General features: G+C 36.6%; 1 protein-coding gene across 1 annotated transcript; it reads right to left on the bottom strand.

The window, feature by feature from the left end:
- Positions 1 to 2200: 2200 nt before the first annotated feature.
- On the bottom strand, positions 2201 to 24078 carry tm9sf4 (transmembrane 9 superfamily protein member 4). Its single transcript, XM_053482549.1, has 18 exons — positions 24061 to 24078; positions 22695 to 22802; positions 19795 to 19894; positions 19515 to 19683; positions 16596 to 16740; positions 15046 to 15169; positions 11362 to 11480; positions 11165 to 11276; positions 10528 to 10598; positions 10308 to 10440; positions 10125 to 10206; positions 9900 to 9975; positions 8692 to 8775; positions 8400 to 8575; positions 8154 to 8217; positions 5643 to 5762; positions 3931 to 4020; positions 2201 to 2959 (listed from the first exon to the last, which is right to left on the bottom strand). The coding sequence occupies exons 1-18, from the start codon at positions 24076 to 24078 to the stop codon at positions 2810 to 2812; spliced, it is 1941 nt and encodes a 646-aa protein (XP_053338524.1). The 3' UTR covers positions 2201 to 2809.
- Positions 24079 to 25973: the final 1895 nt, after the last annotated feature.

The raw sequence follows: 25973 nt of genomic DNA, 5'->3' as shown, positions 1-25973 counted from the left end.
GTTCCCCGCCTCTGCCCCTTCTTTCACTGCTTCCTGGGGTGATTTCCTGCTGGCTGTGGTGGAATAGGGTGCTAGAATAAGCAACCTAGGTTATGGCTGAAAACTGCCATTCGCATACCATACAGCCAAGGCAGGAAACCACACCGCTGCGCACAAACAAAATGGAGAAGGAAAAAAAAAAAAAAAGATATGTGAAGGCAAGTTTCCAAGTGATAAAAAAGCAGAGCTTGGGTTTTAAGGCAGACCTAATTATACCACGATACCTCAAGCCTATACTTACAGGTCCCGCGGCTCTGTTTAAGCCCAACAGTCTTGCAAATGCATAAACGCATTTGCAACGTTCTTGCAAATTCGTTGGATAAAATAGCATGCCATCATATCTTATATGTAAAACGACTCGGATTTGGAGAAATCTGAGGTTTAACAGTCTTTCTCTGGAAGTTGCTGGTGTACCGTCTCGGCCACTGCTGAGGAAAAAACTGTCAGAACAGAGCCAACAGCAGAGTCATACATTTTTTTGAAAGTGAAACTGGAGGTTTTCCAATTTAGCAACAAGTAAATGTTCTGATGGACCGGATTTTAAATCTTAATGTATCTGCACTTTTATTGTTTCATATGTTATAGAACTTGACATTTGTTTTAAGGAAGGATGGCTATAAGCGGTTTTGTTTTTAATATAAAATAAACATGCTTTCAACTTAAAACAAGAACATGACCTGTACATACAAAAATGCAAAATACAAAGCAGTGTATTTACAGCTACTGTAGTCATGCGCAAGAATGCGCATACTTAACAGGCAAGAATACGTACATCTGTAAAAATATTTTTGTAATAATCCTTAATTCCGGGTTTCGGACAGATGTTTGAGAAATGTCTGCAAAAAAAGCAGCCTCTCCAGATTAATACATAATGTGTAGACAGATGCTAATATCGTAAGTGGAAAACTGGGTAAACATGGGCATAAATGCACTGCTTGTAGTCACAGATACTTTTATCTCATTGCCATTAAGTTTAAACACTGGTAGATCTCCAAAGTTTGTAAGATCTGCTTAGACACCATCATCGGATAGTGGTAGATTATACACCAACACAATATTTCTCTCTGTAAGGAGTAATCATTAGCCTAAAGACAAGGAAATGGAGGCCACGCAGTACAGTATACTAACAAGCAGTCTGAATTTAATCTGGACTTAAGATAAGGTTGGTTTGTTTTTGTTTTTTTACATTTAAAAACTTTACTACCTTAAGGCAAAGTGAGAATTAAATTGATCACAATCACAAAAATATATATATATATCAATATACTAACAAAAGTAGTAGTTCACCTACACACCAAGCAGACAGGGATTTTAAAAACTGCTACCTCTGAGCACCCAATAGACTTCCTGCCCTTCCGCTAGCCTGAACACACATTTCTGTTAGGTGTTGGATGTTTCCGCTGACCTGCCATGGCTTTCTGACTTTGCTGCTGTAACAATACCACACACATACACGCACAAACACACACAAAAAAAGAGACCTTATCGAAAGCTCTACACCCTTCAACAGTTTTACAGTGGACCTTCAATTATTTTTCCCTGTAAGAACTAATATAATTAACGGTTTGGAAAGAAATACAGGGAAAACAGGAAGAAAAAAAATAATAATTCAATGCATCATGGCAATGCTATTCATCACAGCCAGAATAAACTGTCGTGCGGTCACAAATTGGATCTGCAGGTATACTAATTAGGAAGATGAAGGAATGTGTTTTGAGAAACTACAGGCAGCTCCAGAATTATTGGCATCATTTGTAACGATTAAACGAAGGTCATGAGAAATGCCTAAAGATCACAGTTAATGATAGTTGTACACTAACAGAGTGTTTGGAAAGTAGGCCTAAAAAAAAAGTAGATTTTAGTAATGGAAAAAAAGTGAATGTTTACGTACCTTTGGACTATAAAACCAGTTATGTTTGTGGTTAGATAAATTTACTTCTGGTAAAGCTTCAATTTCTGTTACATTTTACAAAAAGATAAATTTTTGACTACTACTGATCAACACCATTGCACCCATGCACCTTGCACAACTTTGCCAATATCTTTGGAGCCAACTAGGATTACCTTAAAAAGTTTATATTCTTTATACTGTAAAATAAGCTGATATTGACCGGGGCATGTCAATATGCCCATAATCATAAGGCTACAGGGAAAACACCAGTATGACAAAGTTGTGGTTTTTAATCTCATTTTCTCAGTGCCACATGATTTTACCATCAGCTCACACTCCTTCTACTTACAGATTTCTGCCTCCAGCATGCTGTACACACACCCACACACACAAATCTGTATAACGAACAAGTGTTTAAACCAAATACTTAGAAGCAGGTTCAAACTACATATTAAGAATATTTTAAAAATGACTATGGTCTGTAAAAGGATATGCTATAAATCATTATCCATCTTTACTCTCCCTCACCCTTATTCCAATGCCAAAAAAAAACAAACAGTAAATAATATCACATATTTTGGCCCACATGATGTGTGCAACAAGAAAGTCAGAATTAAATAATAAAAAGACAATTCCAAAATCCATGACAATCTGTTTCAGTGGAGGAGCCACTGTGCGATTCACTGACACGTCTGTGCACAAACCACTTGTATGTTTTCTCCTCCAGTCCACAGGGGGTCAGGCTGCACATAACCTGCTTCAAGATACAGCCATGAACATACACTCACACTAGCTTCAGTGCTTTCTCGCCCAAACCGTAAGGTAAAACAAAATAAATGAAGAAGGAACAAAAGTAACAAAATTAAGCAGGTTTGTGGCTCAGTCGATTTTGACTGCGGCATATATTTTGCGTATGAACATGTAGGCTGCGTAGAAGCCGATTGTTCCTGTCAGGAGCCAGAAGGATAAAACCATCAGGGTTGTGTAGCCAAAATACAGCAAGGAAGGAATAAACTCCACGATGTCCAGCTGTAAGAGAGGTAAATGATGTTAATATGAAATTGCTGAAACTATCTAGCCATTGGTTAACTTTTATTCCTAATAATATTCAAGGGCCAGAGCAATAAAAATAACTTGAAATCAATTTTTTTCTTTAGAACTGAGGCCCTGTAAATACACACATGGTTTTGTTTAAGCAATTAAAGAGAGAGAGAGAGAGAAATTTTCCCTGTGGGTGCAGGTTAAACTGCATTACATTCATTGTAGTTATAAATCCTGGCTGCTTAAAAAATGTTGCACTATGTCTTTGTCTGGTTATTTTACCGTGTGTGTGTGTGGTGTATATATATATATATATATATATATATAAAAATACACACATACATACACATACATACACACACACACAGTACAAGTCAAAAGTTTGAACATCAGTTTGCATTTAATTTGTAGTTATGCATTTTTGTTTTTTTTTAAACTATGAAATAACAAATAGAATTAAGTAATTAAGTATCAACAACACCATGGGTCAATTGTTAATTAAAGACATGAAGTTCAGCTGTTCTGAAATAAATCTTACAAAAACAGTATTGTCATGTACATTTGCAAAAACCATAACGATAAAGGCTCTCATGAAGACCTTCCCAGAAAAGCAAGACCAAAATTTACCTCTGTTGTAGACAAGTTGTTCATTTAGAGTTCAAAGCCTCCAATCAAAATCACCAATTAACAGTACATTCATTATGAAGACTTTTCAAAGTATACGTATCAGACACCAGTACCAACTGATCATAAATTACTACACATTTTGGGTGCATTGTTTTACCATTTAGGAAGAAATAGAAATCTGGTAAGACCATGGAATTGGAAGATGTGTTCAAACTTTTAACTGGTAGTGCGTGTGTGCGCATGGCTACATAACCTCTACAAATAAGACTAAATGATTGTAAAAGGTTGATATACTACGTTAGTCTAAGAGTATTGCATTACAGCATTTTTACCTTATTAACAAAGTAGAAAACAGCATAGATGAGCACATAAAAGGCGGAACCTCCAGACACTATGAAAGTCCTCCACCACCAGCGGTAATCCTGCAAAGAAAAGTGAGTGGCAATGTTAGCACCATCACTACTAAATGAATCAGCTGACATCTGAAATCTCATTGCTGCTGTACTTTAATATATTAGCAAGGTTACTAATATAATATGCAATAAACATTTACATCAGGGCAAACGTGCATGCAGATATGACCATTTTTTTGTAAACAAAAACACAAAATGCACATAGTGCTAGGCAATGTGACATCAAATCAAGATCAATTAAACAATTTTTTTAACCTTGATTATGATGAAAGAACATTTTAATTAACTGCTAATTAAACTATTAAAGCTAAGATAATTAAAATTAAAATAGTGAAATTTTAATTCAAAAAGTGCAACTCATTATATTATATAGTTTCATTACAGACAGACTGATATATTTCGAGTGTTTATTTCTTTTCATTTTGATGATTACGGCTTACATCTAAAGAAAACCCAAAATTCAGAAAATTAGAATAATATTTAAGACCAATTAAAAAAATAAAGATTTTTGCATGAATGACTGCAGCAATGCAGCGTGGCATAGAGACGATCAGTTTGTGGCACTGTTGAGGTGGTATGAAAGCCGAGGTTGCTCTGATAGCAGCCTTCAGCTCTTCTGCATTGTTGGGTCTGCTGTTTTGCATCTACCATTTCACAACACCCCATATATCCTATATTTAATTTCAATTCATTTTGTATAGCGCTTTTAACAATGGTCATTGTCACAAAGCAGATTTATAGAATAAAAATAAAATTTGGAAAGGGCATGAAATGTGAGAAAATGTGTATCAATCTAAATGATCAGATTGCCCCTGATTTGCAAGCCAAGGCGACAAGGAAAAACTTAAAAAATAGGAAAAAACGTTAAGAGGAATCAAACTCATCAGGAAACTCATCCTTATTTGGGTGATAACAGATTGTCATGTGGTCATATTGTGTTTTAGACAATTTGGTTTAGGGTGGAGCAAGTTTGCTGGCCAATCAAGCACAGGGATACACAGTGTCCTTAAACCAGGTATTCGTCTTCCTTCTATTCAACTTTCCGTTAATGTGCTTAGATACAGCACTTTGAACAGCCAGCGTACTTAACACACTGAGAGACCATTAAAAGGCTCAAAAAACCTTTGCACGTGTTTTTATTTGAACAAGCAGATTAGAGTGCAACACTAGTTACTAGAGTTTTAGATATTTACCTTTTTCAAAATATTCTAATTTTTTTAACATCCTGAATTTTGTTTTTTTTATTAGCTATAAGCCACAATCATCAAAAAAAAAAAAAACTTGAAATATATCAGTCTGTGTCTGATGAATCTATATGAGTTTTACTTTTTTAATTGAATTACAGAAATAAATCAGAAATATATATATATGCACACACAAGCATCCACATACACACACACAACTTGTACATACATTACACTACACACAGGAACCTCGATTTACAGAACCCCCCCACCCCCCCGCCCCCCCACCCCCTCGCCTCCCCCCCAGTCCAATTTAAACTGATGCTATCAGCAGAACAAAGGCACCAGTGCGTTACCCAGCATTAGTTTTGCTCAGTCCGCAGTTGCAGATTGCGCACATGATGAAAGAATTGATAAATGATAAAAAGAACACACGCACATACTCACCTCTGCACAGAGCTGAAAGTAGACCATAACAATACTGATCTGGGAACAGGACACCACCAAGATGATGAAGACCAGAAAGAGGAAACCAAACAAATAGTAAAACTGGTTCTCCCAGATAGCCTGGTTGGAGGAAAAACAAAAACAATCTCACTGAAAAGCAAAATGTAAACTCCCACTGAATTACACAACCCAGGTAGACTAAAAGATAATTTGTTTTAAGGGTTGAACTTATTACATAAAAAAACAAAAATTTAAAAAACTTGAAACATATCTTGTATTACATTTTTTTATAGGTTTTATTGCCATGGCATGTTCTTGACTGGCTGTTCCTGCTTTATGCAAAGTTATGAGAGTTATGTTCTTCCAGTGTTCCACTAGTGCTTAGATAACATCAACGTAGAAAGTTTTCTAATCGGACTGCTTGCAAAAAGCGTTCTGCTTTTGCAGGACAATACACCTCTACTTGCCAGCTGCCCCATTTGTACATTACAAGAACTCAGCTGGGAGTTACTGCCACATCCCCATAAAGTCCTGACTTCTTTTCAATAAATTTTCACATGTTTGGGCCATAGTCCGATCATGGATATTACTTACAAAACTTTCCACTTTGCTGACATCCAAGCACTAGAGAAGTGCATTAGTGTAGTAGGGGATTATATAGAAAAATAAATCTAGTTTTACTCTCATAACTTGTTCTATTACTCTGAATAAACAAAAGTCCTGGTTGGATTACAATATTTATATTTCATCTTATATTTTATCTTATATTTATCTATATATAATTTAGAATTTTTTTTATTATTATAAAATCTTTGTACGTCCTTTCCTTGCTCATGCATGTACCAAAAACCTAACACCAAAAGCAATTCTCAAAATTGTATTTTTTATAAAGTGAAAAACAAAGGACTGAGTGCAGTTCATGTGCCCTGACTGCAAAAAAGTACAGTGGAACCTCAGATTACGAGCTTAATTCGTTCCGGAAGTGGGCTCGTATTCCAAAACACTCGTAAACCAAATTTAATTTTCCCATAGGAAATAATGGACACTTAAATTATTCGTTCTACAGCACAAAAAAATAAATACATAAATATAATTAATACAAAATATAAAGTAAAAATAAAACAAATTAACCTGTACTTTACCTTAAAAAAAATAAAAAATAAATCCAGACAGATAAGGGTTTTCGTTTGTGCACGCAGAGTGTATGTGTGTAAAATGTGCGTTCGCACATTTTACACACAAAAAAGATTTTTGCGCGCGCGCACACATTAACGGATAGACCGTTTTTAAAACCATTTCAAAATTAGCAAGGAACATTCCTAGTCACACTTACGTGAGCGAATACTAACAGGATCACTGCTGTAAGTAAAACAACAACAACAAAAAACAAATTAAACAGCTCCTCACCTTTGAAAACAATCGCGACAGAGAGAAGTTTGTGTGTTTATTTGGCAACCTGAGAGGAGGGGGGCTGAAAGGGGGCTCGCTCGTGTTTACGGCCCCCTTCTCTCAGGTTGCCAAACAAACACACAAACCCTCTGCCTTACACAGACACAAACACACACACTTAAAAACGCTGCAGGCACTAAGACTCAGCAGGAGAGACGATAGGTCTCGGCTTAACAGCTCCCCTCCTCTCAGGTTGCCAAACAAACACACAAACTCTTCTCTGTTGTGACTGTTTTCAAAGGTGAGGAGCTGTTTAATTTTTGTTGTTGTTGTTTTACTTTACAGTAGTGATCCTGTTAGTATGCGCTCACGCGAATGTGACTAGCGATGTTCCTTGCTAATTTTTAAATGGTTTTAAAAACGGTCTCTCCGTTAATGTGTGTCACACACAGCTTGTGTGTGTGTATTCACCCAGCAGGAGAGACGATTACCTACAATTCCGCTGCAAGAGAGAGAAAAACCCTTGGCTCACTTGTGATGACGTAACGCTCGTTGTTAAAACAAAAAGCGCATGCATGAAACATGATACTCGGTGCTCGTAAACTAAGACAATGCTCGTTTTTCAAGTTAAAAATTATTAAAAATTGTTGCTCGCCTTGCAAAACACTCGTAAACCACGTTACTCATAATTCGAGGTTCCACTGTACAATGGACTGTCAGCAGACTTATGGGTTATAAAAAAGCCATAGCTCAGATGCAATTTTTTCGAACATCCTCAAAAAATTGGTAGCCCGTGAAGCAAGTTGTAAACCACCAATCCTGGCAAATCACGATCTTACCATACAATTACCCACAGCTCATCAAGATTTGTGAACTCAAATATCCTCTTAATAGTAAAAATTGTAAAAGTAGGAACTGGCCCTATATCCGGCAAGTTTAGAGGATAGGAGTGGCAAAAATGTTTGTTAAACCTGTTTATATTAATAGCTGTTGTGAAAACATGCCACAATAAATAACTTACATGAATAGATTATTTTTAAATACAGTTATTTTAAAAGAAATTAAAAATTCAGGTTAAAGCAGGTTGATGAGAACTGTGCTAATTTGGGAAAAAAAACTTACACTGAAGATGAAGAAGAGCTCAATGAACATTGCACCAAATGGGAGAATTCCAGCCATCAGTATCCTACAATTTAAGGACAGCAGATAACAGTGTCAATAGAACAATAAATCTAGCTATTGCTTTTAGGCTCTTGACAAACTGTCATAAAATCTTACATTTATTGAAGTTAGCACTAAAACACACCTGAGTAGCAAGAACATGTATGCTCTTCCAGTACTGTGTTGGTATATAAAGGACAAACCTACCCTACAAACTTGTTCATATACCAGCGCTGCTCTGGGACCTGGCGTGGGATCTGGTTGGTGCGCACTGGATTGTCGTAGGGCTGTTTGCGGAACCCGAAGTAGTAGCCCAAATAGACCAGAGGCATTGAGATACCGAACCACATACACAACAGCGCCAGCATTGTGGTGAATGGAACCTGAGACACAAGTAACACATTAGTGTGTGTTAAAGCAAAATTATGTTTTAAAAGCAAAATGAGTGTGTAAATTAGCATGAAGTGTGAGAGGAGAGTGAGACTGTACATATACTCACAGCTCCTGAGGAGTGCTCTCCCCAGATAAAGCAGTTTAGCACGAAGCATATTCCAAACACTACTGCAGGATACAGGGTCGCAGTCTACAGAAAGCATAAGCATACACAACATCTGACATAAATAAGCAAGTTGCCAAAAAAGCAGAGCAAACCATACCATGCTATAAAAATTTGTTTCAATCTGCACTAACGCACAAGTATACTTCATTTTCACTATGCATAAGTGTGTGCAGAGCAGCTATACAACTGATATTGCTCCCATACCATGCACTTTATGTTACACCTTGAAGTGTAAAACGATGTCCACTATATGAAAAAAAGTCTAAACATCTCCGTCCATCAGACTTCAAACTCTAATGTACCACCAAGCTCCATCTGTCTTTAAAACTTTCTGCTGTGGGGTGATTAGAGACGTAACTCTTGACAACAATCACTGTATATTCAAAAACACATACATGTCTAGATCATCCAGAAATCCTCAAAGAAGGTCCTTAAAACTGACCGTTTGGTACGATTCATGATCAACAAGTATGTTCAACAAATAAACTCAATGTCCAACTGCCTGTGCAAAGCAACAGTTTGCATTTTGTGCATGTTTGTGCGTTTAATAGACATGACCATGGTGCGATGTGTCTTAATGCTGTAAATAGCCTATGAACTTAAAATTGCAAATCGACTGCTGCACTATATACACACTACAATGTCAAATGTTTCCGAACAACTAAAGATCAACTGTTCAGCCTTAACATTATCACCACATAACATTAACATTGATTACCAGTTCTATACCAGTAAACTGGTGACTGGATCATGGGCATCCCAGGCTCATTTATGCCTATAGAAAGAAAAGTCTAGCCTGGCTAATCCAATCCCACAGAAAAGCCAATGCAGCAAAATCCCAGAAAAATTAAATGCTTGCCATAAAAAAAAAAACGGAACACCCAAAGCACCACAGCTTGTTACACACGCAGTCACCAAACCAAACTTTAAACTTCCTAGGTCTCAATCCAATCAAGCCCCTATGGATGCATCAGACAAACAAGTTCGCACCACAGAGGCGCGACCCCGAGCACCACCCTTGAGTTGGAATGAAGGAAAAGTGGTTTCAAGATACAAACAAGCACCAAAATCACTGAGAGAATCTGTTTATGTAAATACTTTGTTTGGCAGGTGTAGCTATGGAAGGTTTTTTGTATTGTATGACTCACACAGAAGGCTCCTTTCTTCCATCTGTGACCTTTTAGAGTCCTATACAGTCGGCCAGCAAAGTAGCCTCCAAACACACTGGAAAAAAAAATAAAAAATCCACAAACATTAAAAAGCCAGGGACTAATATAAAATCTCAAATGCATGCTTCACAGGCAGGCATGTGTACATACACAAGCACACAGCAAACTTACACATATGTAGTAACAAACACGAGCTTATCTTACCCCATAAACATAAAGAGGAAGCAGGCAGTGGTCATCAGAGCCCCTCGACTAGATGGAGACAACATGCCTAGCATGGCCACGACTTTATTGCACAAACACACACACCACGCTGGTTATTAGATTTTCTCTCCCAGGTAGTTTTTTATGATCCTTTACATTAATCTGGATTAATGTCCTACTCACAGATAACAATGAGGATCATGCAAAAGAGCTGGATCCCAGAGCCCAGCAGAGAACTAAGAATCATGGGATACTGTGGTGGCCGGAAAACATCTCCGTGAACGTTCTTCCAGCCAGATTCTTCCATGGTGTCCTCCTGAGAAAGAAGGGAATTATACATCATAAGAAAATGCAAACTGAGAAGACTTTAAGGCAAGCACAGAGGCAGACATGAATCTCTTACAATGTCATCCTCTCTGTTGTAGTTCGCTATGTCTTTCCGCAGGGTCCTGATGATTATCATGCTCAGGATGCCTGCAAACACATTCACTGATGAACACATGAGCTGCTGTAACAAGAAAATCTAGTCTGGTGGAATTCCTGAATATTACTTCTTTGGTATTGTTGGCCACAATTCTCTCTCAATGAGCTGCATCAGAAGATTCTAAAGCACATACAGATCTATGTGAATTACGCTTTATCCACCACACTGACCCCAAAACCAATTTTTTTTTTTTTTTACTTAAATTTATTTCTATTTTTTATTTTTTTATTTATTGCTTTAATTTTATTTAACTTCGCTGTTCCTCCACAATGGAGGATTATCTTATGCTTAAAAATTCCAAACATTAAAAACCACCAAGAAAATTAGTTTTTAAACTTATACAAGGACTATTTACCACACTCATACAATGATGACTTATGATTCATGAAGACATGGAAAGCTTCTATACTACTAAATGATAATAATAATAATAATAATATGTTCCTACAGTCTCCATAATGTTATATCATATGTTAATAAAACTGATATGTTGTTTAGAGTCTACTTGTTACTTCCGTTCATAATTCATACATACATTTTATACAAGTATTTGTACCTGACAGGAAGAATACAACCACCACTGAGTTGACTATGGAGAACCAGTGAATCTGTACGTCACTCATAGTGAGGTAAGTGTCCCAGCGAGACGCCCACTTCACCTGACTCTCCTACACACCAGCAGAGGAGACACACAGACATTAGGAGTGTACAGGAAAAGTAGATATGCTGCTAAAAAAGTGGCCGATGTCTCACCTCCCAGTGCACAGAGTAAGTGAAGAGCACACTGTTCTCTTTGGCTGGATCAATCTCCTGAGGAGCAGAACTACTTGCCTCCGGTAATGTGCATGCACCATTTGATTCAGCTTTCAGGTCTAAGACAGACTTATATGTTAGATTTTATACTCATTGGTTAGATCATTAGCCTGACAAAAAGAGTGCACATGGAAGCTAAAGAGAGATATAAAAGAAATTATACAGAAAATTAAACATTTATGCTCACTTTTTAAAAATGCATTAATTATAAGTGTGGCTTGTCTTTCACTTGCTGTTTTACAAGACAGTAGTCTATCTCAAATGCGCACCAATGCTCCTGGTTAGTGGGAGCACAAAACAACAAAAATAACCTCATGATAAGAGTACACACTGCCCGGGCAAAAAACAATCATATTTCGATTTAAATCACTCACATCAATCACATCCAGTGATTAATGTTTCAGCTGGCAACAATCCTTTTAACCCTAAATGATGAAGTGAGCAGCTTCTCATTTCTTAAACAACCATGTTGACAAACAGATGCTGAGGCCATAATAAATTGTTACTGTGTTTCAGGAGGATAAAAAACAAAACAAAAAAAAAACAAAAAAAAAAAAACAGGAGATTGCTAAAACTACTGGAATTGGGTTAAAAAGTGTCTAACAACTTCTTAAAACCCAGAAGGGTAATGCTGAAGAATCAGCCTTGATGAATTTCAGGGGAAAAAATAATCATGAATTTAAGTTATCTGTAAGTTGCGTCCTAAAAAAACAACAACTGTAGCTATCACAGCTATGTTTAATAATAAAAGTAAGAGCATTTCTGCATACAGTGTAATCAGAACTCCAACCAGGATTGGCACTAAACAGCTGTGTTGTCATGAGAAAACCACTTGTGAGAGAGATTAATCAGAAAAAATAGGTTTTCAATTGGACTTTGAAGCAATGTCATATGGTTCATATTTTTCAATGATGTTAAAAGCCGTAGGGCTGCAACTAACGATTATTTTGATAATCGATTAGTTGGACGATTATGTTTTCGATTAATCGGATACAACCTAACCGCTTCTTTAATTTGATATTTCGCTTATAACTATAAAAAAAAAAATCAGGGTATTATTTATGTATAAAAATAAACTTTTAAAAATGCAAAAGCCACATAAAGAGTTTAATAATCTTTAATTTTGACATTTTAAACCTTAAATGAAATGTAGTATATAATATATACAGTATATACAGTCATGTGAAAAAATTAGGACACCCTTTGAAAGCATGTGGTTTTTTGTAACATTTTTAATAAATGGTTATTTCATCTCCGTTTCAACAATACAAATAGATTAAAGTAATCCAACTAAACAAAGAAAACTGAAGAAAAGTCTTTTCAAGATCTTCTGTAAATGTCATTCTACAAAAATGCCTATTCTAACTGAGGAAAAAGATAGGACACCCTTGCCCCTAATAGCGAGTGTTACCTCCTTTGGCTGAAATAACTGCAGTGAGACGGTTCTTGTAGCCATCTACCAGTCTTCGACATCGGTCTGAGGAAATTTTACCCCACTCCTCAATGCAGAACTTTTTCAGCTGTGAGATGTTTGAGGGGTTTCTTGCGCGTACAGCCCTTTTCAAGTCACCCCACAGCATCTCAATGGGATTCAAATCTGGACTTTGACTTGGCCATTCCAGGACTCTCCATTTCTTCTTTTTCAGCCAATCTTTGGTTGATTTACTAGTATGTTTTGGGTCATTGTCATGTTGCATGGTCCAGTTCCGCTTCAGCTTTAATTTTCTAACTGATGGTCTCACATGTTCTTCAAGCACCTTCTGATACACAGTAGAATTCATCGTGGATTCTATGATGGTGAGCTGACCAGGTCCTGCTGCAGCAAAGCAGCCCCAAACCATGACACTTCCACCTCCATGCTTCACAGTTGGTATGAGGTTCTTTTCTTGGAATGCTGTGTTTGGTTTACGCCAAACATGTCCTCTGCTGTTGTGTCCAAATAATTCAATTATGGACTCATCTGTCCAAAGAACATTATTCCAGAAGTCCTGGTCTTTGTCAACTTTATCTCTGGCAAATGTCAGTCTGGCCTCGATGTTTCTCTTGAAAAGCAAAGGTTTCCTCCTTGCACACCTCCCATGCAAGTTAAACTTGTACAGTCTCTTTCTGATTGTAGAGGCATGTACTTCTACATCAACAGTAGTCAGAGCCTGCTGTAGTTCTCGAGATGACACTTTAGGGTTTTTGGAGACCTCTTTTAGCATCTTGCGGTCTGCTCTTGGGGTGAACTTGCTGGGGCGACCAGTCCTGGGCATGTTGGCAGTTGTTTTGAAAGCCCTCCACTTGTAGACTATCTTCCGGACAGTGGAATGGCTGATTTCAAAATCTTTTGAGATCTTTTTAAATCCCTTCCCAGACTCATAGGCTGCTACAATCTTTTTTCTGAAGTCCTCTGACAGCTCTTTTGTTCTCACCATGGTGCTCACTCTCACTTCAACAGTCAGGAGCACACCAAACTAAATGTCTGAGGTTTAAATAGGGCAAGCCTCATTCAACATGCAGAGTAACGATCTACTAATTATGTGCACCTGGTGTGATATACCTGTGTGAGATCTGAGCCAATTTAAGAGGGAATACATGTGAGGGTGTCCTATCTTTTTCCTCAGTTAGAATAGGCATTTTTGTAGAATGACATTTACAGAAGATCTTGAAAAGACTTTTCTTCAGTTTTCTTTGTTTAGTTGGATTACTTTAATCTCTCTGTATTGTTGAAACGGAGATGAAATAACCATTTATTAAAAATGTTACAAAAAACCACATGCTTTCAAAGGGTGTCCTAATTTTTTCACATGACTGTATATACTGTATATATATATATATACACACACACTCAACAAAAATATAAACGCAACACCTTTGTTTCTGCTCCGATTTTTCATGAGATGGACTTAAAGATCTAAAATTAATTCCAGATACACAATATTACCATTTCTCTCAAACATTGTTTACAAATCAGTCTAAATGTGTGATCGTGAGCACTTCTGCTTTGCTGAGATAATCCATCCCACCTCACAGGTGTGCCACATCAAGATGCTGATCTGACATCATGAGTAGTGCACAGGTGTACCTTATACTGCCCACAATAAAAGGCCACCCTGGAATGTTTGAGAGAAATGGTAATATTGTGTAACTGGAATGAATTTTAGATCTTTAAGTCCATCTCATGAAAAATTTAAACTAAAAGGAACTTAAACTTTTACACGATGAAGAGATACAGTTTTTGACGTTGCTGACGTTTCGCCATCCGTAACACCAACATGTTTTCTTTTTAAGTGTTCGTGCATGACATGCCGTGAAAGCTCGTTCTTGCATAGCGTGCAGGTTACTGTCTTCTTAGAGGCGTTTAATTTAAATCACTCCCATACCTTGGAGGACTCGGGGCGCGTGCTTTTTCCTGCAGACGCTTCTGTAACCTCCATTGCGCGAGCGGCTGTGTATCTGTGTGTATTTGTGCACCTTGTGGTCGCGCGCCTCAGTGACGTGAGCAGCCCAACTAATCGATAACGGCATTCGTTGACAACGAATTTCATTATCGATAATTATCGATTTTATCGATTAGTTGTTGCAGCCCTAAAAAGCAGCATGTTTGACTTATTCTTTAAACTGTTTGAGTGAAGACTTTACCTTCTAGCTTGACGCTCTGCGGCACCACCTCGAAGCGTACAACACGGTAATTATGCTCATCTACATCCTCGACCTTCTCTTTGTGGTAGTACAGAATGAAGGATAGGTGGTTGTGCAAATAGTACTGCAGGAAACAGAAGACATGTTAATTTACTAAACAATACCCTAGTATCATAGCTGTAAAATGCAAGCAAGACTTTGCACTTATTTTCTTACCAATATTAAATTAAAAGATCTACATCAATCAGTATATATTGATATAGTTTTGTTGTTTCTGATTCCCATAACCCATCACCAGCTGTAAACTTCATATAGACTAAGGTTTTTCAGAAATATTTTTAAATAAAGAAACACTAAGTAGAAACAGCAAACAAGGTCGACAGGGTTGAGTTTCACAAATTATAGCCTCATTTGTTCCGAATAGACAGTAGCACTTTTGGCTTTAATAAAGTGACAAACACCAGACTTCTCTTATGCAATAGTATAAAAATTCTCTTTAGTATGTAGTTGGGAGTACTTTCAGACAACTGCTTTTCAACCCAGCTCTACTGGTTGAACACGAACAAAAGCAGAACAGGATTCTACTTATGTATTCTTCTAATACATATTGCACTCTGACCAAATATTTGTAAATCCCTCCCTGAGTGTACAGGATGTAGGCAGCTAATGACTTGTTAAGCAAAACTCATAATTTGGTAGAACTGAAGCTTCCAGCTTCTTTATGCTAACTAAAATAGGAAAGACATTTAGTACTAGGGTTCACAATTTGAAGAGGATAATTAATATTAAATTTAAACTGTGATATTTAACTATTAAATGTAATGTGTTTTCTAACATTTATCCAAATGTACTAAATAATTGTAGTAAGGATTGCCTTAAATCAAAATTTTATATCTTTTTTTTATTGAATTCTTGTTATTTAATTCTCCAAACAAACAACAAATAAATAATATAATGAGACAAACACTATGCATGTACTGTGAGTAATAAATTGAAGCCTTTTGCTATTAAATAAATAAGTCCATATTGCAATTTTGATGTGATAAGTTGTCTAGCACTAGACAATACTCAATAATGTTCTGCGGTAGTAGATATGTCATTTTGCGATTGTATCGGATAGTAGAACTGTGAATCATGGGTGGACTGCTGATTAGTTTTTTGGACATTGTGATTTATTTATTTGTTTTACCTCCATTAATGTTTACTGTCTGGTTTATCTTAAGTAACTATATTTCCCACAGTTTTGAGCAAAAACTACTGTAAAAAAATACTTGTGTTGGTGATTGCTTAAATGTTATGTCAATACCCTTATGATTTTTTTTTTCTGGCAAAATTTGTGGGGTTAGGTTTTTTTTTTATTCATTGATTTTATGCCATTTAACATTTTAAAGTTTACCTAAATAATTAAAAATGTTAAAAGGATCTGGATTACAAACTGACCAAGCAAATCAATTAAATAAATTAATCAAGAAAGATCAAAGAAATTGCATCATCAATTGAATCATGCAGCTGTTTTTTGTTTAGCAATATGTGCAGTAAAGTGTACTTACCTTGTTACTGTCAGTAAAGCCCAATCTGTAGCCATGTTCAAACTGGACATCTTTAACCATGTCTCTCTTCTGTTCTTCATCTGTCCCTGCCTCTCCATTCGGGTAAAACTCCAGCCTGGTGGCCACTGGAAGATTGTCTGCAATTCTGTTAAATACATATGAATGTTATATATGCAATTATTAGAAAATTGTGTTTGTTGATTTGTATTTTTAAAAAAGGAATTATACAAAAGTGCATCATTATTTACCAAAAGTAATAGAAAACTGAAATTGATTTTTATATTAACTTTTTGAAAATCAAGTGAAATCAGATAAAAGGAAGTGCTGTTGTGCTGAATATCAGCACCTTCATGCGACTGTATCACAGCTATGCTGATGTTTAGTACAACAGCCTTGATACGATGCAATGTTGCTTTTATACAGTTCCACAAGCACCATTTATTATCAGCAGATTATGAATTGTTTGTATATTAAAACCGGTTATTTTCCTCTGCTATCACACGGACGGACTTATAAGGAAAACCTAAGGAGACAAAAGTGTGGTTTAAGATGATTGTGTTTTCTTGCTGAAAGTGCTTTGTTACTGGTTTTGAATTAGGGCTTTGGCAGACATATGTTTCAAATTTACATGCTCTTAAGAAATAAAATACTAATTTTAATAGATATTACAGTTGCACTGTTTTTACATTAAATTATATTTAATTTTTCTAATTGAAAATCCCACATGAGAATTCCAAAGCAATACACGTTATTTTGCTAGTTAGTAGATATGAACAGAAAATATTCATGTGCTAGATACATTGATCCATCATAAGCAAAAAAATCCAAACAGTTAAAAATGGCAACACAAATCTTTGCCAATATCAACTGGCTCAAGACACTGAGCAAGACCTGTGTCCTTTCTTCCTGTGTCTATAATAACACCGACATTACACACATATTACAGTAAGCAGTTGGCTAGACATAATCACTAGTATCACAAGCGGATGGGAGTGGGGTTACCCGCAGAAAGACATTACATGCTATATATACATCATAAGATGCTATACAGAGGTTGTCTGCTTAAATGTTCTGCGGATAAACTATGCGTCTATTACTTGGGGCTGATATCATCATGAATTATCTTGTGTTTGTGGCCACAACAAAACCTAACAGCAATCACTACATGTGCTGTCTCTCTAGCTTCTCTGCTTTTGCTCTATACAGTAAACAGGTAAACTGGGGCGCTGAACCAAAAGAAATTTGTTTACTGAAGTATTATAATAGGAGTTACTTTATTAAGCACTCCTTTTCAACCCAGGGAAAACAACAATTTGCATACACATAGCTTTTATAATCCAGCAAAAAAATGTTTAACCTTTTACACTGGTAATGCATATTATACTCGGTCAGCCCAGTAAATCTAACTCCACATCATGCATTTACTAACTAATAGTGAGAAGGTACAAAAGTAAAGCTATGTACTTAATGAAAACAAGTTGTGATTCAAGCCGAATGTGAACTGTAAAATGAAACTATCAATTAGGTATCCATTTTAGAAAAGATTCATATTTGCTCATGTTGGGTGTTGAATGTATTCTGAGGAGTTATACTGGACACTCTATACTGACGCATAGTACTTCTGGGTCCTATATGATGCCTCAAGGAGAAAAACAAAGGTAAACCTGTGGAAAACTACAAAGGAAAACCAGAAATTTAAAAAAGAAAAGGGTTTAAAATTCATTGTTGCAGCAGTTCTGAAAAATATAAATATTTTTCCAGTGCCTGTCCCACCAAATGAACACCCCTATCTCTAAAACTACATGTGCCTCATTGAGGTTAGAAAATAACTTTTTTTTTCGTACACCCCTACAGGTTGATTGGAAATTCTGCCAGCCACTGATTTTTCATCAGCAAGATTCTTGGTAGAATCAGTTGGATGTTCTAATCATGGTTATTTAGGTCAATAAGTTTGTTTGTTTGCTACGTTTGTTTTATATTTAAACTCCTAAGTAAATATGGACTCAAAGCACCCTTAAACAACAGACATTAAGAACACTCTGATGCAGATATAAAGTTTGTTAGTCAATGGTAAAATTATGCCTGATGTTTTAAACTTGGCATTTATTAACTGCAAACTATTTATACTGCAAATTACAAAATTCCAATAGAACCCAAAGTGTCGATACCGTGTAAGGCCTACATTAAATTAGAGGTTCTCAAAGTTTTTAGCTTTGCTCTACCTGAAGGCCCAGGGTCAGAGGTACGGAGTAAAAGCTTAACCTCATTATCCACTTCACTAAAGCTATGTTTGTAAATTTAATTTAGCCTGAGATGGGGCTAACTGCTGGGTGCAACAGCGCCTCTCAGAGGTATAATGTAATTTGTTTTCAGTTTTGAAAAGCACATATGAATTACGCTCATGTGTCCACATACAGTTGAGTTGCAGTTAGTTTAAGAGCCATGTTATCACTGTTCCTAAGGTGTCAAGTTTATCTACATTCATTACGTGCATTATGCGTCAGAAAGCCAAACCTCTAGCTTGGAATATTTATACTGGTTCATACTTTGTAATTAGATTAATTAAGTGAAATATTTAGGCAATTAAATTACTTATGCAATTAAGCAATAATTACATGTAATTAAGTGAATTTTAATCAATATGGTCATGAATGAACATTTTTTTCGAATGATGTCATGTACTTAATTATTCTGAGCAAATTTAGCCATATCTGAAATCTCCATTCTAAAGAAAAGTTGTAGTGCAATAAGAGGTTATGCTCAGATTCTGTAAAAGCTTTAAAAAAAAAAAATAGAAGAAAATGTAAATTTATGCACACACAGTAAAAAGCCACTGATTAGTGGGTACTAGCCAAAGAGGTGTAAATGATGGTGAAAAAGTGAAAGACCAGCCATTATGTTAATAGTTGAGTAACTTACAGGTGAACATAGTACTCCTCTTGGATGCGTTCGGCGATCAGCTTGCTGTCGGCCGCACCGAATTTCGTGGGCTGCCCCGGTTTCCCACATGCCAGTTCACACTTCTTGTCCTGGTTCATGTGCACCTGGTATGGTGTGTTCACAATACGATCCCCTCGCAAAACCTCACCTGATCACCCATCAAAACAATCACCAGCATCATCATGAGAACAAAAGAAGCAGAAAAGTCTAATTCACTGTCATGTTTACACTGACACATTTCTTCTTTTCCATAACTTACCCAGGTTTTCTGCCTTGTACACAATGCTTGTGGGTCGACAGAAGGGAAGAGAATAGTACTCATAGGGTAGCTGAGTCCTGGAACTGGTGAGCTTTACAGCCTAGACATGAAAAAAATAACGTACGTTATTAATTACGCTACCTGGAAATTCACATCTATGAAGCAACCACATGAAACATTTGTAGCACAAATACCTTTAAACTAGTTGTCACACATAAGTACATCACTGCACATGATTTCATTATTTGCATATCCCAGCTTGGGGGCAGAATGCAGGGTCAGACATGATATGGTTTTCCCCTGGAGCATATTGAGCATTGTTCAAGGGCCCAACAGCGGCAGCCTGTTGGAGCTGAGGCTTGACTTTCTGATCAGTAACCTGTAGAACTAAGTTTAGGTTTCCTGACATTAGTGTATTTTTACATCTGACATATAAATAAAGTGTTTTATATATGTTAATAAAGTGTTTTATATATTTTTCTTTCTAACTTTGCTCTAGTGCCTGGAAAGATCATGCTGAGGAAGAAGAAATGTCAACAAACAACAGTAAATGCAGTTCATCTGCCTTTCTCCCATTCAGTCAACATGGGGAGCGATCCACACATAAATCTAACTAATTTCGTTTGCAATCAGATATCAACTGCCAAAACGTTTATGATGTGATACAGTGTACACATTGTACAAATAGCAGCACACAACATTGTTACATGTTTTATTGTTCTAAAAGAAAAAAACAACCAACAGAAAAGAACTGAGAAAATGAATCAATGTGAAGAAGAGGCTCATGTTACATCGAGGTTATATTTTACCTCAAGTGACTAATGTTGATTATCAAAGCTTTCCCACCTTAAAGTTATTATCCCTTTTTCAAATTTAGCAGTTTTTTCTCTCATGAGTATATCAGTTTAAAAATGTGGATGTTAACCTGGCATTAACAGCTAAATTTGGAATCAACTACAATTAAATGTAGTATTCTCCCTTTTCACTTTTTGGCAGTTACCAGTCAATCGGTCATGTTCATGCCAGATAAATGGCCAACAGGGGTGCCAACAATTCAGTCATGGCCAAAATTGTTTGCACTCCTTAAATTTATCCAGAAAATCAAGTATTTCTCACATAAAAGTATTGCATTTACACATCTTTTGCTATACACATGTTTATTCTCTTTGTGTGTAAAAAAAAAAAAAAAAAAGAAAAAAAAAAGAAGCCAATTTAATAATAATTCATATAATGTCACACAAAACTTCAAAAATGGACTAGACAAGATTACAGGCACCCTTAACTTAAAATTTGTTTGCACACTTTGGAAAAAATAACTGATATCAATCACTTCCTATAACCATCAATAAGCTTCTTACACCTCTTACCCGGAATTTTGGACCACTCTTCCTTTGCAAACTGCTCCAGGTCTCTCATATTGGAAGGGTTTCCACAGGTGTTTAATGAGATTTAGATCTGGACTCATTGCTGGCCACTTTAGAACTCTCCAGTGCTTTGTGGCCATCTATTTCTGGGTGCTCTTTGAAGTATGTTTAGGGTTATTGTCCTGCTGGAAGACCCAAGATCTCGGATGCAAACCCAGCTTTCTGACACTAGGCCCAACAGTGCAACCCAAAATCCTTTGCTAATCCTCAGATTTCATGATGCCTTGCACACAGTCAAGGCACACCGTGCCAAAGGCAGCAAAACAACCTCAAAACATCTTTGAACTTTCACCATATTTGACTGCAGGGACTGTGTTCTTTTCTTTGTCAACCTAAACTCGGTAAACAGTAGAATGATGTGCTTTACCAAAAAGCTCTATCTTGGTCTCATCTGTCCACAAGACATTTTCCCAGAAGCATTCTGGCTTACTCAAGTACATTTTGGCAAGCTGTAGACTTGCTTTTTTATGTCTCTGTGGGGTCCTCCTGGGTATCCTGTCATCGCGTTTTATTTCATTTATATGTCGACAGATAGTTAACGCTGACACTGATGCTCCCTAAGCCTGCAGAACAGCTTAAATTTCTTTAGAACTTGTTTGGGGCTGCTTATCCACCATCCGGACTATCCTGCGTTGCAACCTTTCATCAATTTTTCACTTTCATCCATGCCCAGGGAGAATAGCTACAGTGCTATGGGTCGCAAACTTTATGATAATGTTGCGCATTGTGGACAAAGGCAAAGCTAGATCTCTGGAGATGGAACTGTAACCTTGAGATTGTTGATATTTTTACACAGTTTTAGTTCTTAAGTCCTCACACAGTTCTCTTCTCCTCTTTCTATTGTCCATGCTTACACACACACACACAATGCAAAGAATAAACTTCTTTCCTTTTTATCTGCTTTCAGGTGTGATTTTTTATATCACACCTGTCACTTGCCCCAGGTGAGTTTAAAGGAGCATCACATGCTTGAAACAATCTTATTTATCCACAAACTTTAAAGGGTGCATATAATTTTGTCCAGCCCATTTTTGGAGTTGTGTGTGACCTTATGTCAAATGAGCTTTTTTCCTCCTTTTTTTGTTTTTATTCCAATACACACAAGGAGAAAACATGCATAAATCAAAACATGCGTTAATGCAATACTTTTCTGTGATAAATACTTGATTTTTTGGAAGGAAAAAAAAAAAGTCAGGGGTGCCAACAATTTTGCCCATGACTGTAGCAGAAAATGACTGTAACCACTTTTCTTAAACTTTTACATGGTTATTTCTGTTTATTGGCTGAATATTTATGTTGGTGACTTTTCTGACATGGCTCATTTAATGAATACTGGCTTGTCTAATAGTGGCACAATAGTTTAACAAACTAAGCATTCCAGTAAAGACGTAAAAATATCTGTAATGTTATTGGCAAAAAAAAAAAATGCACCATCATTAATTTTTATTAAAACATAAACAAAACAGGCATGCGCACCTTGATCTCAACAGGGTCATTCTGATGAAAATCAATAGGCGCGACACCAGGCACATAGAATGGCTTGACCAAAGGTAGAGACAGGAGCAGCAGAACGACCCACGACTCCTGCAGAACAAACACAATGCCACACCCAAAGTGAAAATGATCAGAAGCATTGTATTATTTATTACAGTATTTAAAACAAACCAAATAGCTAAATTATGTACACACACATGCAAGATGTGTATATACGTTTTAGCCTTTTTATTCCTTTTGTCACCAAACTGGAAAAATATATAAATATACTTTTATAAATTATAAATATTTATAAGTATTTATAATTTACAAATATAAATATTCATAAATAAATATAAATATATAATATAAATAACATAAACCCCCATACAAAGCAAGAATCGACTCCAGAAAGAATCCACATGAATTCAATCATTAGCAAGGAACATTCAAGTTATTATGTAAAAGTGTAAAAATAAAAAATAAATAAAAACACAGAGAACACCCTGGGTAACAGTGACAGTTCTTTCAGATTGATCGAACTGTGTGGTGTGAACTCAGAAATTAGATTGATAGCACCTCTTGTATGCACACTTGTGTAATGAGTTAAATGATGTTACATTTCAGATGGTGTATTGTATTGCTCTATTATTTTTATTCCAAATTTGTCTGTATTTTTACCTCACACAAGCCTATAGACTAATGTTTTCCCCCCTTATCTACGACAATACTCAAGCAACTACAAACTGTATTTTACAAGAAAGCTTGTGCGTTTTCACAAAAGAAAATTCCCTTTCCCAACAGCAAAAAGTTACTGTGAATCTTAATCTTAAATCTCTGGACTTTGATCTTTCTAGGTCCAACGGTAAATCGTTTTTATTAAACCTGAGTTTGACATTCCTGTCCAGCTTCACCTACTGAATGGAATCCAAACACAGGAGATTACCAGGAAGTGTTAAAACTGCATCCCTTCACAAGAGCTAAGTGACAGGCAAACATCTCATTAATGTAGATATCCTGACAATGACAAGAGTTGCACCGACCATAAAACACTTTTTGTCATATCCAAAAACAATTTCAGAACTCTTAAACACATCGGTAAGCCATATTTACTTTTCCTTTTTAACGTTACAAATCAAATGAGTGCTATCTGGTTCAGCTAGCTAAACCAGATGTATATCAAGCTAACTAGCTAATTATCTAGCTTGCTAAGGAGCTAAGCTGAACACCGCGGCTTATTCTAAAAGCAAAAAACGTCCAAAGCGCATAAAACACCTCGGTGTTAAGAGGTATTCTAAGATACACGGCGCCTGAATAAAAACAGACGAGTATTATTTTTCAAAACATAAGAGTTGTCGTTTCAACTCACCGTCGTCGCCGCCGCCATCTTGAATACACGTGTCACTCGTGACCTCACCGGAAACTCGTAGGTACGAAGTCACGAAGTCTTCAGCCAACACGTTTATTTCTTGTCTAGCTCGCCGGGATATGCTCCATTTTTAACACTTCGTAAAGCAGCTGTGTTAAACGCGTACATTTCTGTATAAATATCGTTAATGTAGGTTTTAATGCCTAAACTTGCTTTATACATTTGTGTGTAACAGTATCAGTAGGATAAGCATTGATGTCCTCAAGTTCTGGTTTCTGAAAGTGCTGATGTCATTGTGTGTGAAGAGCCCTCTTGTTTTTCTAAGTACTTCCCCCCAGCTTTTGGGGCTTTTTGGGTGTCTTAACATACTGAAAAAGTCGTGAAACTCAGCAGACAGGTTGGAAAGTGCTGCCATTAGGATGCTTGAGAGACACACTAAATTTAGCTGTCAGTTATTTTGGGTCATTTCCAAATGGATTTTGATGTACTCCTTCTAAGGGATTTATATAATCTCCAACAAACCAGGCCTATCCGATCTCAACACATTAAGGATGCATAATTGCAGTGGAATTTTTGATCATAAGCATGTCAGCAGTGGCAATGCTTTAAACTCGTGCCAAAGAGTGGTTAGTAACTTTCTGTGTGACATAATATTAAGTGACATTGTATTCAGTGACAATAGTGTAATGCTTGTTTCCAGAATCTGCGGCTAAGGGTGGTCTAAACATAAAACTCCCTCTTTTCTAGGATCATTTCCTGATGATATTTGTATGTCTTTAAATGCATGTGCCCACTGAGCCCATTGTCTTTTTGGTGCACCTGGGTGGCAGTGGTGCAGGGTGCTTGGGCATGCTCATCATTGCTTGCAACTATATTTACTTTTGGCTGTTAAACTCCAGTTATCCAATGAGGCATTACAATAAGTACATTTTGTACGCTGACATGTTTTTCTGTATTTCTTTAACCCATGCCTATGCTTGGTGTTGGCCGAAGCTGTTACCACATTGTTTGAAACAGACAACTGTCTGTAGTGCTTCTTAAGCTGGAGAAGTGAGATTTCCCTTCCTGGGAGTTAATGGTTTAACTCTGACCTTATCCAATATGACTGCGCCCCTATGTATAAAGTGAGGTCCATAAAGGCATCATTTGCCAAATTTGCTGTGAAAGAATTCAATGGCCCTTAGAGCTCTGACTTTCGACCCCACTAAACACCTTTGGAATGAAATGTAATGCCAACTATGTGCCCTGTTGTTATTGGCCAGTCTCACTTACAGTAAGCTCTTGTGGCGGAATGAGCACGAAACAACACACACCATGTGTTCCTAAATCTAGTGGAAAGCCTTTCCAGACAAGTGGAGGCTGATAAAACAAAAAAAGGTAGACCAACTTTATATTAATTCACATACTTCAAAAATGGGATGTTCATCAGGTATGCCATATGGTCATAAAAGTCTCTGTCACAAGGGCAATTTTTTTATTTAAATGGATTGAAATCATTATGATTAGAGATTTCATCTTTACCATTTACAAAGCTGATGATCCAATAGGATGTGCAATTACTTACTCAAAGTATGATTACAACCAAACTGCTGTAAAGCATTTAATCTGGTGGAGTTAAAACATATGAGGAAGAAAAAGACCTTTTTTTAACTTTGAAAAAAAAATCAGTTGCTTACGAAGAAAATGAGCAAAAAGGGTTCATATCTTGTCAGGGGTACAATATTAAAATTTTTGCTGTTCTTTTCACTTAGGCAGGAGCACATACTTCTCTTAAATTTTTAAACACCATAAACTGATTTACTAAAATTTACTGAAAGCGCTTACGCTCCCTGAAGGACAACACAGAAAGAGTTAGCGTACAGTTTCATCCTGCAGGCTATATGAACTCTTAAGAAACACCACATAGGACTAAA

This window comes from Clarias gariepinus, chromosome 22 (genome assembly GCF_024256425.1).
Source record: "Clarias gariepinus isolate MV-2021 ecotype Netherlands chromosome 22, CGAR_prim_01v2, whole genome shotgun sequence".
NCBI classification, from domain to species: Eukaryota; Metazoa; Chordata; class Actinopteri; order Siluriformes; family Clariidae; genus Clarias; species Clarias gariepinus.
The sequence above is the reverse complement of the archived record's forward strand: the minus strand, read 5'-3'. Positions and strand labels throughout refer to the sequence as shown.

Bases quoted from the DNA above. Each gene is read 5' to 3' on its own strand.
- tm9sf4 (XM_053482549.1), bottom strand. The intron at 8,576-8,691 runs GTGAGTATATGT...CTTGTGTCTCAG, and splicing joins GAGAGCACTCCTCAGGAGCT to GTTCCATTCACCACAATGCT. The intron at 8,218-8,399 runs GTAGGTTTGTCC...CTTAAATTGTAG, and splicing joins TATATGAACAAGTTTGTAGG to GATACTGATGGCTGGAATTC.